Genomic DNA, 14,099 nt, shown 5'->3' with positions numbered 1-14,099 from the left:
ATCCTGTCCAGCCCCCAGGGCAGCAGATTTTGGCTGTCCAGGCCCCCACAGTCCTGCTGGAGCCGTTTCTTCCAGCTGCTGCAGGCATCCATGATGGGATGTACCGGCTGCTTCGCTGAAACCAGCCCCAGGCTGGCCAGAGGTTGGATATCATTTTCTATCACTGCCTCTAGCTTTCATCAAAATCTGATTAGGAGCACATAGACACTGGTACCAGACCCGTTTAAGTTGCCTGCAGCCAGCATTAACAGAGCATGCTGCATCATTAAAATCCAGCGATCTTGCAACCCTTATGGAAAAGTACTAGAGCACACGGGAAGCCAAAAAGACTCTGATAATCCATGCTCCATCCTCGACTGCTAGCAACCACACACATAGGATAACCAGAGGATGCTTCTCAGCTGGGGCTGCTGCTGTGGACCTCCCTGGCCAGAGGGATGCTAAAGAGGAGGCTGGAAGAGGATGTGTCCTCTTTGTTTTGTTTGTTTCTTTGGAGCTTATTGTGTGGGTGACTCATTTTTGCTAAAATTAAAAACAAAAATGAAAAAAAAACTATCCCCATAGTGGGAGAAGGAAGTACAGGCTGGGCAGCAAGAAAGAAAGCCGCTGGTGTGCCTTGTGCTGCCTGGGATGCTAATTTTATCAGGGTGGTGTGGCTCCAAAAGCTAAGGCCAGCAGCAGCAGGTGCCCCTCAGTTGCTCTGCTCTGCGCTCATCTCTGCCTCTGCCCTGCCCCACTGAGCTCACGCGGACACTGGGGGGTTTCTGCTGAAACATCATCAAGTTTCAAAGTCAAAAAGAAATCAAAAACTTCCCCAGAAGGCTGGAAATTGGCATTGATAGGAAAACAACAATCATCAAGGGTGCCATCCTGGAAGTCAGCACAGCACGAAGAGCCGCCCCCTGCCACCAGCACAGCAGCACCCGACAACCATTTAGTTGACCATTTATTCTGCAGGCTGTGTAGAGTTAGGTGATGGCAAGCATTGAAGATACAATGTGGAGGAGAAGGTGGTTTTGACAGCTGTGAGGTATCACTGTAGTGAAAAAAAAGTAGAAGTATTTTCTAATGTGGAGTGGATAACTCAGACACATACAAGCTTATCAACGAAAGAAGATGCAGTTATAATTCCATCTTCTGATTGACATATTGATACTTTGATTTTATGCCCATAAATTTTCTGTAACAATATTTTTTTTGCTTTCATAGGGAAGGTAAAGTGTAAGGAAGTTAATTGGACAGTCTGTGGTCCAAAATGTTTTTGGACAGGCTGGTATCAAAACTCAACTTCTCTTAAACTTGTTTACTGTCATGACAACTTTATTCCTTGCAAAGCATCCTGAAAGTGAAGGATACTTTTCCTCAGTGAAGCTGTGGTCACCATAATGCATGTCCCGGTGTTCTCAGATTCATCCGTAGTCCCTCTGAGGTAAGGATTGCACAGCTCCCTCCTACTTCAAACCATGTGTGCTATATGTTGTGAAGCAGGCAGATACACACCAGGTAGTCCACATCTAATTTGGACTCTGGTATCCTTGACCTGTGGCATGAAGCACATCATCCAACCTCTGCAATTTATTTTCCCGTGAGCAAAAAGGAGACAGTAACTCATTAAGGATGAGAGTCTCAGCTGAGTGTTGATGTTTCCCTTGTTTGCTGTGTGCGTGGCAATGACTGTGTGAACTGCAGGAACAGTCCTCATTCTTCGAGATATTTGACATCAAACCATAAACTTTCAATCTGTCTTCTGAACAAATTACTCTGTCGAATTTTCAGCTTCCCAGATTGTTTGTCAAGTGTATCTCCATCTTTCTGAAGTTGTCGAAGGATGCTGATAAATAGCTTATCTCCTTTAACACCGATATTCTCACAGCACACAGAAGACTATTGGCAAGCATTATTAGATGGGAGGCAGGTGAACAGATAAGGGGGCTGGAAATGTGTCCAGAAACACACACTGAAGGCTAGCACAGTGTTGCCAGAACTACCAAGTAGTTTCGTTTCTCTGCAATAAATTTCCCTTAGAGTTTTCTCAGGAGAAAACCTCTTACACAATTTGGTGTCTCAAAAGTGCTCTCATGCAAGAGAAAGCATGGCACAGGTTGCCTTCTGGACCTGTAATTCAACCCCCTACAGTACTAGCAATAGACTGAAGCCCCTAATACTCATTTTCCTGGAAAACAAGCCATTGAGTAGCCATATCTGCCCAGGTACTTTGTGATGATACTTGTCATTTTTTTCGTATTTCATCAGTCTGTTAAATTTGGCAATCAATTAATTTAAAGTGCAAACAGCCACCACCCCATGGCATGCATGGGTCTGTAGGAAGCACAGCTTGAAACCTTTCTAATGTTAGCTTGTTTCAGTATACTAGATGTTTCTAGCATCAATCACTGAGGAAAATACTCTACATACTGAAGTGTCACCAAAAGCAGCATGCTGTTTTGTGTTTAACTGTGGTTCACCAGAAATGATTTTGCATCCACAGTGAGATGCAGTGTCAGGCAGTCCCTGCTACCCAGCTGGGGTTGTTTTCTCCCAGTAAAAAATAAATGATAGAATAATGCAGACAGTATGTTTTCTATTGCATCTAATTCATTAGCTCACATATTTTTGCTGTTAGAAAAGTGGAGTTAGAAAAGACATAATGCTTTTCCTAGTTGCACCAAACCACTGCAGAAAGTGTTAAGCTTACGCAAGCAGAAGTAGCATTAGGACTAAAATCACAGGGCACTCCTGCAGAGCAGCAGCTGGCTTTCAGTGAGTTTATCCTTTGCATACTCACAACCTCCTTTCGTCAGGCAGAAAAGACGATCAGCAAATGCTAAAAAGTGTTATCCCAAGGAAAGCCCCGAGGGTCTGTTTGGTAGGTACGGCTGTGCACCGCTGGCTTTCTCACTAGGCACTGAGAGTATCCTAGGACTGGGTCAGTGCACTGCGTCTGTAGGTGAGGCTTAGCATTCCTCACATTCCCTGAGAGCCTTGCCAGATTATGCACTCTCAAGAAGATGGTTGCCATATTTCTGCCTTAAAAAGGAATACCTGGATATATGAGGTGTGGTCGTTTTGTTTCATGACTGAAGCTGTCACGTCTGCCCGGTAGACTGGGTACACTGGGGCTCTTGGCTCTGCACCACAGCAGGGGGAAGGCAGAGCCTATGGGGACATCAGCTGCACGAAGCTCTGCAGCCTGGGATGCAACGAGGCTACTGCAAATGTGCAGGTTGTCACACAGCACGAGCTCACTGTGTTGGGTTTATCTCATTTCCAGGGTGACTCTGTATTTCCAGGTGTCTCCATAACTTCCTGTGACAGCAAATTGTAAAAGTCCACTACCCACAGTCTAAAAAAGCCCTCTCTTTTGTGTCTCGCACACTGATCTGCTAATTTCATTGTGCATCCTAGCTGTGTATACTGATTTTCTTTACAGTGTTGCAGTATTTTTTGACTAGCAGTTCTGCATTCATCTTATTCAGTGCCTTTATGAGTTTCTAAATGCCTTGGCTTCCTCTCAAAATATAAGAGTCTTTTTAGTCTCCTCGTGGAGCAGCTGCTCCATTCTCTCGAGATGTTTTGTTGTTTTCTTTGTACCACTTATATCACCACATCTTCCCCGAAACGCAGAGCCCAGACAGCACAAAATGCTCAAGATGTCAACTCAGCAAGGCTTTAGATGACAACAGAGTCATGCTGTCTCCTGATGGCATCCAGCGTTTTGCTGGGTCTTTGCTGCTGCTGCAGGTTGAGCTGATGATTTTGGTGAGCTGTCAGTGAGGGCTCCAAGGTCCTTCCCTCGCTGCAGCTGGCAGCTCTGAGCTCCGCATCACCTACAAGCATAAGAACAGCATGGGCAGAGAACTGCTTACCCATCTTTCCCCTCCCAGCGCTCTGCAGACTTCAGATGTATCCTGAACAAACAAATGGACCCGCTCAAGCAGTTCAGGAAACCTCCCCATTTTTTTCTTCTACCTAATTTGTTCTGTTATTTTTAAAGTGCTCACACACAGCACTGGAAATCTCTGTTCAAAAAGCCAGCCTCTTCTGGATCAGAGTTAAACACAAAGTTATGGTTCCTTTGGGTATGTAGCTATGGGCTACTTGGGCAATAAGTACTTTTTATCCTCTCACTTCCCCTGTAAGCAGTTATTATAAATCTCCTAGCAAGTAATTGGACAAGGGGATGAAATCCAAGCTCCATCCTGCTTGGTGAACTTCTACCTAACAGTTAGAACACAAATCTGAATTAATTTTCTCTGCCTCTCCGACCCAGTGAATACAGATCTATCCGTGAAAAGTGACAAGGCTGGGACGTCTCTTTCCTACAAAGAAGATCATGTATCTTTGTGGCTAGGGTCTTCTGCAGGTGGGCTGCTGATGCCTTCATAAACAAAGATAGGATAAACACCTGTGCTCTCCATGTCCTAAATAAATATATTAACCCTGGTTCAACCAGGTAAGAGGGGAAGAAAGTACCTTATTTTCTTCTCTTATTTTGTATGAGCTTCTGATCATGCCTGATCTGTTTCTGCCTCTCTGGTGAGAAAGGAGTCTGCTCATGTATTTTGTACATCCTTTGGGACTCAGGTAAATGTATACACAGCACCAGAAACATTAGCAGGAACATGAGGCAAGGTGAAAAACTGTATAAACTAAAACTCTAATGATGGAGAAAACATAATTTTACAGATGCTGGTGGAGCTTTCTAGGATTGAATTAATACTTTTTACAGACAGAGAGTAGATGTGACAGAAAATATTTATTTAAACTGCTGTACAATGGAAATCTTAATCATTTTCAAAAGTCAGTTGGGGAAGAAGTGACTCATAGGTTGCATGCAGGAAGCCTCTGTAGTTTTCAGTGCTGAATTTCATTTTCTCTGAATACAACATCACTTGTGTGAGTGCAGTTATCTGCTGAGTGGCAGCAGTGTGTTTGGCAGTACATAAACATGGAGAAAGACATGGTTCTTGCCCTGAGGAGCTTACAATCTAAAATATGACAAGGACAATTCTATTCCAACATATAACAATCAACTGAAATATCATCAGTCAGATATAAGAAGACCCATTTTAACAAGCAATTGTAATACCAAATATATATATAAAGGCCGCAGGTAGGATAGGGTGGCATCTTTGCTGCTACATATTTATATGTTCACATGTATACAGGTGTGAAAGGTAGTGACAGTTTGCTTGAGAGGGTGATTTTTTCTTTGGTAGGGCTGCTCCAGTTTGTGCTTCCTGAACAAAAATAAGGAAAAGTAGAGCAGAGTTTAGCATTCCTTCTGTGACTTTACATATCTGAACACTGGACAGCATTAGGCTGAATTAATTTCCATGAAACAGGCCCAGATCTGGGAGAGGCAGTGTGGAAGAGCTGACCTTTTCTGTCCTGTTGAGGCACTAGGTCTCACATCGGTGTCAGCACATTTGCTGAAACCTATGGCAGTTAACTCAGAAACAGAGTTAGCTGGGAAAGCCACCTGTTCTAGAAAAAGCTTATAACACCTTGTGACTGCAGTCAGGGGGGTGTCCCACCACCCAGAGGAAAATCTGCTGGAAATTCCAACTCTCTTGTAGATGAATATTTTTTTCCCTAATAAGAGATTGTTTGATCTTTATTTCTGTGCACAGGAGATGAGACAGTAGAAGGAAGAAGGAAATCTGAAGATTAAAACCTGTTCTGACAAAACGAGCTATGCTGGATGCTTGTACATCTGTATGGGTACAAATTGTGCCTCCCAGATGCTTCCTGTTTTGAGTTTTTAAAGTCACTTTTGGCCCAGTTTCTAAGCAATCATAGCTAATAGATTGTAGTGTGTCATACTTCTGGTCAGGTTCTTCACCCTTCCCCATTAATGTTTTTTGAGCATGTTGACTAAGTTCAACTACATCTGAGGGAGCACTTCTTTTGAAACATGAAGCTCTTAAAAGTGTCAGTGAAATTAGAAAGAGGAGAGAGATGAATTCTTACCTGAGGTAAAAGAGAAGCTGCAATGAATAAGCAGAAAAGTGTACATTTGGCCTGCCAGTTGGACAACTAGGGCATATGTACGGTTTTGGTAATTTCTTTCCATTCTTGTATTGCAGGCATTGCATATAACAACATACACAAAATTTTCAAGTTGATGTTTCTTTTAGAAGATTTAGAAACTGTGCTGGAAATCTTAATAGTTACCTGAAAACCTGTTCAAGAAAGAATGTGTCATAAGGAAGTGTACTAAGACTCTTCTTGCTCCTCCACCTCTTCCTTTTCTTCTCCTTCTTCTTGCTTTTCTTCTTCTTGCTTTTCTTCCTCCTTTTTTTTTTTTAAACAAAAGAGTTGTAGTTGAACAATTAGGAATTAAAGGAAAATAAACAGTCTTGAAATGCAGAGCTCTGCCTTTGCAACTGCTATGTTTCTAGCAAAATCGATCTTAATAAAGCTTAAAAAATAGAACAGTAGAGTGATGCATGGAGTCTTTATTCTTAACATGCCACAGCTCTAGCCTTGTGCAGTTAATAGGCAAGAAAAGGAATATAAGAATCCTCTTCTGAGATAGGTTAGAACACAGTTCATAGTTAAGTTGTAAATAGATGGTCAGGATTAAAATGATAATATGAAATATATGTAAATATGGCAAAGAGTTTAATGTATTTGGAATCAGATGTTTTCTTGGAGTAAACAAATAAAGATTCATGGCACAGGAACTAAACTCCCAAATAACCCAAAAATTATTTGGACACAGATAACAAGGCTTTATTTCTGTTTCTAAAGTACTCTTTTTCTCTTTGTTTTATAAAGAAGAAAAGGCACAAGTTAGAGGCAATAGCCCTTTCCTTCGGTAAACTAAATGAACAGTCATCTGAATGGTAGCATTTGTAGAACAGAGATGTTATGTCTGTGTTTACTGTTTTTTAGTAGCTAGCAAACGAAGCTTTAAAGTATAGTCCTACTCTGAAAAAAAATAACAAAAATGGCACTGTAGTCTTCTCTGTTCCTTCTCTTCTGGCAAACTCTTGCTTAAAGGCACTCCCTTTGCAATATAAACAGTTTTATCTCAAAAATGTCATACTTACATCTATTATTTTGATTACAAAAATTAAGGGAAATTCCTCCCGGAACAATCAGCCAATTAAAGATTTCATAAATAGTTTTCAGTCAGGACTTCTGGTAGTGTATAAGCACAGAACTTAGGTTTTCTGTATGAGAATCACATCTGAGTCACTGAAGTAAAAACCTGTTTAAACATGTGCTTGAGAATGGAACTGTTGTAATCAGAATCCTGTTTTGAGTAGTTGTTTTTAGAGAAAACTATTGCACTAGGGGATCTTCCTTACACAACCAGAAATGTAATATGAACTTCCACACAGGTCAGCCAAAGTTCTCCTTCCAGTGAAATATTTTATCTTTCTGAGTCTTTCCTCAGAAAAATTGTTTTGATTTATTTTTTTTTTCACTGTTTTTGAAATGGAGCTTGGGAAGCCCAAAGACAAGCAACATTTTTAAAATATGAACAACTTTAGTTCAGAATTCAATTACCCTTTACAAAAGGATCTAGGCATTTTTCTTGCTTGAAGCATGAGGTAGTGGTGTCAGGGTGCACTATCAAGCCTTCAGAGCCCTCACCTGCCTCACCACCAGAAACCTCCACGCTCTGCCCATGGGCTCAGGAGCTCCATTTCAGCTTCCAGGCCCACAATTCACAACTCTGACAGGAGGCATCTGTATGTATACCCACGTATATATGCATTGTATTGCCATTTGGAAGTGGGAAGATTAAATGTGCCCTTTCACTAATTGCAAGCTTGTAGTGGAAAACAGCCTAAAGTAATAATTAGCTTTACTGAGAAGACTGAAGAAATATTCAAGGCATAAACTCACAATGCTGGGCAAAGCAGAAAAGCATATAAGGATTTGTACCTGGGCCTTATGAACTCTGGCAAGGAATATATACCCTTTGTAGGCAGAACTGCCTAAACTGTCAGCATACCACTGTAATCAGCATGGTGTCATTTAGAGATTTCCAAAGACCTAGCTGTCTTGTGAGCCCTTGGTGAATTTTATTAAAGAATCCATGAAAGACAACTTCTCTTCAATATACAGCTTTTAACAATTAATGACCTATTTTTGGTACCAAGTATGACTATGTTATGACCAATAATTTTCTCTTATCAGAATATATAACTGGTATATTCAATTTCATGAATAAGAATTTGCTAACTTTTGAGCGTTGATGAGACTGGAAAGGAATGAAGTGCACACAAACAAACACTGAAAGCAAAATGTCCAAAGAATATACTATACCCCTGTTGCTGCATCTTCTTCCTTGTTTTCCTAAGTGAAAGATACAAAAGAAAATGTTTAAAAGATAGATCAAAAAGAAAACCTCAGAGGTCATACAGGCAAAACACAGGGAAAGTAAACAATAAATTTCGGAAATTACATGGAATTCAGTGGATTTATTTTGGGATAAAGTCCTCCAGATTAGCTCACAAAGCACAGTTAAGCTAAGCATTTACTTTGAAAAGGGGACATAAAATCTTAAGACACAGCTCCCTTTCTCTCAATTACTTCCAGTTAAATCTGCGTCATTTGCAAGCAAAGCATTAGAGCTTGAGTTTTGTTTGCTTTTTCATTGGGTGGTGGTGGTGGTGGTAATTAGCTGGTCTTCAAAATCAAAGTTAAATCAGAATTATACAGAGATCTATCTGTGTTATATATTGTCTCTCAGGATCTGGCTTGCAATGCTGTTAACTGTTGTAGGCTGGAACAGATGCCTTGGCTCAACAGTACTGAGGAATAAGAAATACTACAGACTGGCTTTGGACTGTAGATCGAGACAAAGTGGTGAAGAGAAGAGGGATAAAAGAGAGAAAATATAAATGTACAGTGAATGATATTTGATGTTAGATACCAAGCCGACTGTTGGAGAGAAGAGCTAATCTTTCTCAAAAATTCGAAGAGAAAGGGCAAATGCAGTGGCACCATGCAGGAGGTGTGAGCAGTTGTTACAACTTTACACAGAATGAGTTGAGATAAGGAAGTGAGCTGCAGTGCCAGGGTTTATATATGGCCTGGGGAATTATGGAGACAGGATACAGACTTGCATTTTAATATGATTTTTGAACATGTTTCTAAAATAATTCTGCCCTGAAGTGAGCCTAATCTGTACCACAAACTGATTTAACTGGGACGCCACTTTAAAAAAGATTCTACCCCCCCAAGCTAAAGTTAAAATCATATAGTAAAAATAAAGAAAAATAAGTGCATAGAATGTCACAACCTTTTCCTCCAAAAACTCAAAAATGAAAGGACAAACAAAGTTGGGGAAAGGGGCACTATATCCAAGCAAATTGGTTCCTCAACCTTCTCCATCTCTGCGGCATTAGGAATGAAAAAAAAAAAAAAATTAGGGGAATGTCCTAATTATTAAGAAGGGTAAGCTTGATGAAGTGATTAGGGAAGGAAAGAATGCAACAGGTTTAAAGTGAGAAAGAAATTATAATCAAAAGAAATCCAAGTGCACCCGTCCCTTGGCAACACAGACTGAGAGCTGTTCCTGTCCTTTACCACAGTCCCTGTGTAAGGGCCTTTCTATTTCAACATCTGCTCTGGGCTTTCCTGGACACACATTTGAATGAGGAGCTGGAGCTCCTGAATCCTAGGCAGTCTGAAAAGCTGCTGGCAGGTCTAACGTGAGGTGCGTGAAGAACAACCTGTTGCACTGTGCACTTATTCCTTCTGCTTCCAGGAAGCAGCTTCTGATGGAAGAAATTTGTTTTCCAGAGGGTTAGGGTCTCTCGCTGTCTTCCCCAGAGTCCTACCTGCCTGAGACAGAGATGGGGCTTCTGAACTCCTGCTTCTCCCAGCAAGGGCAGCAGAAGCAGCAGGGGAGGGGTGCAGCCTCCACATGGACCCACACTGGCCACCGGTTACCAGCCCTGCCACTGAGGCTTTGGAGAAGCCTTCTGAAACCTGGGACCTCCGTGCGGCTCCACAATTGCGAGAGCCACAGTAAATTTTGTCATCTGTCATATGTTCATTGGCAAAGACTGAGAAGACTGAGATACCTTTACATTGCCAAGAGTCTTCTAGAATTTTTCCATAGCACTTGCAATTCTCTTGCAGAGTCACTGGAGAAAAGCAGGCTGGGTTACGCCCTACACAGGAGAGTCGTTTTTAACCTTGCTTGAAACAGAGTGCTAAATAAGGCCAAAATGCCACAAATAATTTCACATCGATATATTAATTCAGAAGCAGAACATAAAATTGTGATGTTTACTTACATTGCCCCAATGTGATCTGAGAGTCTGTGAAAATAAGTTGACATTCCAAATAGGACATGACTACAGTTCAAAAAATGAAAGTGTGTGACTGCAAAACACCATGGGCCACTGATAAAAAGGTCACCCTTTCAGAACATGATACACAGAGACCAACTTTTAATAAGCCAGAAGAAAAATAAATAAATAAAATAAAACATGGGTGGGTAGAGCAAACAGAAAACATCTATTCAGTGTGGTCAAGTGGTCAAACAAGACGTGCTGGACTGCACAATGAGAGGAGAAGGAAATACTAAAAATACTGCATTGATGTGTCCTTTAGGGCCCAACATCCAATGGAGATACTCCAACGGCAGTCTCATAATCTTTAAATGTATTTGCCTTCATAAAACCCTGGCCAGGTAAGGAAATGTTATTCTAGCTCTCTTTTGCAGGGGAAAAAATGAGGTTCAGACACAAAAGACAGAATTCATCCCACTGTAGTTACCTCGAAGTTATTCTTCTCTTCTAAACTAGTCCTTTGCATGCTCACCGTAGTGAATGAAAATACCAGAATTTCTAAAGAATGATTCATGCCATCCATACAGAAGTGCTAATTACAATGAACTGTGGCAAGGCAGACAGATGCCACGTCACTGAAGTGATTTGTCCTATGTGACATGGGAAGTGGGCGGTAGAACAGGATGAAAGATGTTTTTTTGTTCATCCTTGGCATGAGCTACTAATACCTCGTGGCCTGCAGCTGTGAGTACCCTCTCTGACAATGACTGGGACAGGAACAGAAAAAGTGCTTTTTAGTTCCCCTAGGAGCTAGTGCACCTCTGGCACAATGAAGGTGGGTATCAGAGCCAGGCGATTTCAGGAAGGCTTTTCCTCCCCCTTATGTAAGACCGTGTAAGAACATTTCAACATTGCCAAGACCATGCAGGTGAAAGAGGAGGATTTGTAAGACTAATCGTGTTTTATGTCCTCATAACAACAGAAATATCAGTTCAAATGCACCCTCTTGCCTGGTGTTCACTCCTCTGCCACTCCCCTCCCTGCAAAACTAAAGGACAATATGTTTTCCACTTACAGCTCCTATCTGTTCCGTAAGAAATGGAGCAAGGTGCTTGTTGTATAGAAGCGGCGTTGCATTGTCATCACAAAACTGCTCATACATAGCTGCTTGACATATTGCAGGCGTGTTCCAGCAGTTTGTCCTCATTTGAAAAACATTAGAGTAGACTGCCAGCCAGAACGGCAGGTAATCTAATCCAGCCAGGGGATGCACTACTGTTTTATGCTGGGTTTCTCTTAAAAGCTGGCATTTCTCTTGAGAGAAAAAGGTATTTGATGGCATTCATGTGTTGGCTGAATTTATAGAGACATGAAAAGTGCTTAGATACAATTTAAGGAGAAATTTCAGTTCCCATTGAGGACTGTGTCTCTTTTCATCGTCATGTAGGATCAACTTTGAAATGTTAAATGGGACTTCCAGTGCCTGAGACTTGCATGAGGCTGTGCAAAAGGGTGCATTTCCAACCTAATGGTTCAGTCCTTGTTAAAAATGGGAATGGGGAAATTTGTAAAGACTGAGGTACTTCCTCTGGAAAGACATTGCAGCTGGATGTAAAAAAAAAAAAAAATAGTGAGAGATGATGCATTTGTTACTGATATTCCACAAGGACTGTCTGATTTGAAACCACAAAAAAAAAAAAAAAAAAAAAGATGTGTAAGTGCTTGATTCAGCAGTAGGCTTGCCTCTTTGGGAAGAAGTCACCTGATACTGCAAGATCAAACCAAAGCCATCCTTAAATGCCAAATTGGCACAGCAGCAAGAGAAATAAAGTATCGGGATTCCTATCTCCAGACACAGGGCCCATTTCTGCTTAGTCTCTACTTGGTCTAGACCCTGGCCAGTGACACAAACATCCCACCGAGGAAGAAGACTACACGAGAGAATTGCCCCTTTTCACACGATCCATCTATGCTTTCAACCATAACTACTTTACTGATGTCAGCTAACTGCAGGGGAATGTAAATGTTATGTTTTGCAGCTATTATTTTAGAAAGTCGAAGGAACTCAGATGATTTCTTCCAAGAACCTCTTGCACTGCAGTTTGAGATCTGCCTGTTTGACTTTGATATCATACCATAAGGCATGCAGGAAGGATAACAGTGGTCTCCATTTCTGCAGGGGCTCCTGCATGGACTAGAGAAGACACTGTCAGATACGGCTTGCTGTGGCAGCGGTCAACGCTGGTACCTGACAGCAAACATTAACAAATAGATTTACGAGCACTGCAGATGCTGGTCATTGACAGCAGCCAATTTTTCCACATGGATAGGACTCAGATGTCTAGTTCTAAATTATTCTCCGTAATGAGAGTTGAGATCCAAGTGAGCGTGAAAAAAAAATAAAAAGCATATGATAGCAAGTGGCAAGTGGCATATGATAGCAAGTAGCAAAAGGAAACTGCTAAAGAAAGAGAATTGTTATCCATGATTCAGAGCAGGGTTCCCTGGAGTTTCATCTGTTTAATATCACCATGATGTCAAAGAAAATGCATCCAAAAGACAAGCAGGAGCACTCTGCAATCAGTCTTCCCACCCTAAGATGTATTAGGAGGGCTTGTGGGGTTTTGTTTCTTGAGCTTAGCACAGGTGAAATCCTCAAATCACAAAGTGAAAAAGGAAAAATTACCTGTTGATCTTCTGATGGTGACTGAGCAGACTGAGACTCTTCATGAGTCCCTTCATTTGCACTGTCTTCCGTGTGTGCCACAGCTTCATTAGTGGTATCAGACTTTTCAGTTTCCTGGCAGCAAAGAAGAAGTCATTATTAGCCTCAGGACACATAAACAACAACTCCTTTCCATACAACTCTTGACTTCATGGTCTGGGGAGGTGTTTTTCTAATTTTACTTCAGCAGTCAAATCAAAATCGACCCTTTTGGACATTTTCCTTTGAAAGAAGCGTGTTGGCATGTTGCTTTGCTGGTAAAGGCCTGGGGTTTGTATACAGAAAACAAGAACTGAAGCACCTCTTCCTTTTCAGAGCATAGCAGATCCCCTAACTTTTCTGTAGAAAGTTTAGTAGAAACAGATGCTCACCCTGATGGCTTCAGAGAAAAAAAGCTTTTTCACCAGCATGCACTCCAATTAAACTTCACCAGGAGGCTACAGAAAAGCAGATGTAATAAAGGATTTCATTAGCACAGTCTCTTAATAGTCTTTTTTTTTTTTTTTTAAACCATTAGGTAACTATCCCTCAATTCACACACCAATCTATCATATCTATTTATTCCAGCAGCATGACCAAGCAGCTCCCAGAAGACTCTTCCTTTCAAGTCCTGCCCAGGCGAAGTAGCTGTGAAAGGTCACACTGGATCACACACTGTGTCAGATAAAAGGAGACCTGTGTGGCCTTGAGTGGAATAATAGAAATAGGATGAACTGCAATAGCATTAAGTGCAAAGTCACATTATTTGGGAGAGGTAGTCCTGGGACAGATATTAGAAACAGATGTTTATAATGTATTTTGGGACCTTGTTAGCTGATGATCATGAAATAAGAAAAAGATAGATGGATTTAAGTAATGACAGAATAACCGAGCCACAAACATGATGCAACAGTGAAAGCAGTAATAAACACGATCCTCAGATGCATGAGGTGAATTATATCTGCTGGAGCTGGAAGCAAATACTAATGCCATTGTATGAAGCAAAAGTGAAACCTCCTCTGGATCACTCTGTACCATTCCAGTCATCCAGGCTCAAGAAAGACATTTAGTCTGGAACAGGTGCAGAGGAGGGTCACAGAAATATCTGAAGGAGTGGAGAGCCTGTCTTA

General features: G+C 41.3%; 1 protein-coding gene across 4 annotated transcripts in view; it reads right to left on the bottom strand.

Annotated features, from left to right (window-relative positions):
- Positions 1 to 4,737: 4,737 nt before the first annotated feature.
- SH3BGR (SH3 domain binding glutamate rich protein) overlaps positions 4,738 to 14,099 on the bottom strand; it is a 32,599-nt gene continuing 23,237 nt past the window's right edge. For all 4 annotated transcript variants that reach the window (XM_035545999.2, XM_035545998.2, XM_050711676.1 and 1 more), the window contains 4 exons: positions 12,952 to 13,065; positions 8,287 to 8,316; positions 6,178 to 6,297; positions 4,738 to 5,240 (listed from right to left, as the gene is read on the bottom strand). In XM_035545999.2, the coding sequence (XP_035401892.1) occupies positions 6,220 to 6,297; positions 8,287 to 8,316; positions 12,952 to 13,065 (222 nt within the window). In that variant the 3' untranslated portion in view covers positions 4,738 to 5,240; positions 6,178 to 6,219. The remainder of the gene's footprint in view (positions 5,241 to 6,177; positions 6,298 to 8,286; positions 8,317 to 12,951; positions 13,066 to 14,099) is intronic.

This window comes from Cygnus atratus, chromosome 1 (assembly GCF_013377495.2).
Source record: "Cygnus atratus isolate AKBS03 ecotype Queensland, Australia chromosome 1, CAtr_DNAZoo_HiC_assembly, whole genome shotgun sequence".
Lineage (NCBI taxonomy): Eukaryota > Metazoa > Chordata > Aves > Anseriformes > Anatidae > Cygnus > Cygnus atratus.
Note: the sequence above shows the minus strand (reverse complement) of the source record. Positions and strands in the feature narration are given on the sequence as shown.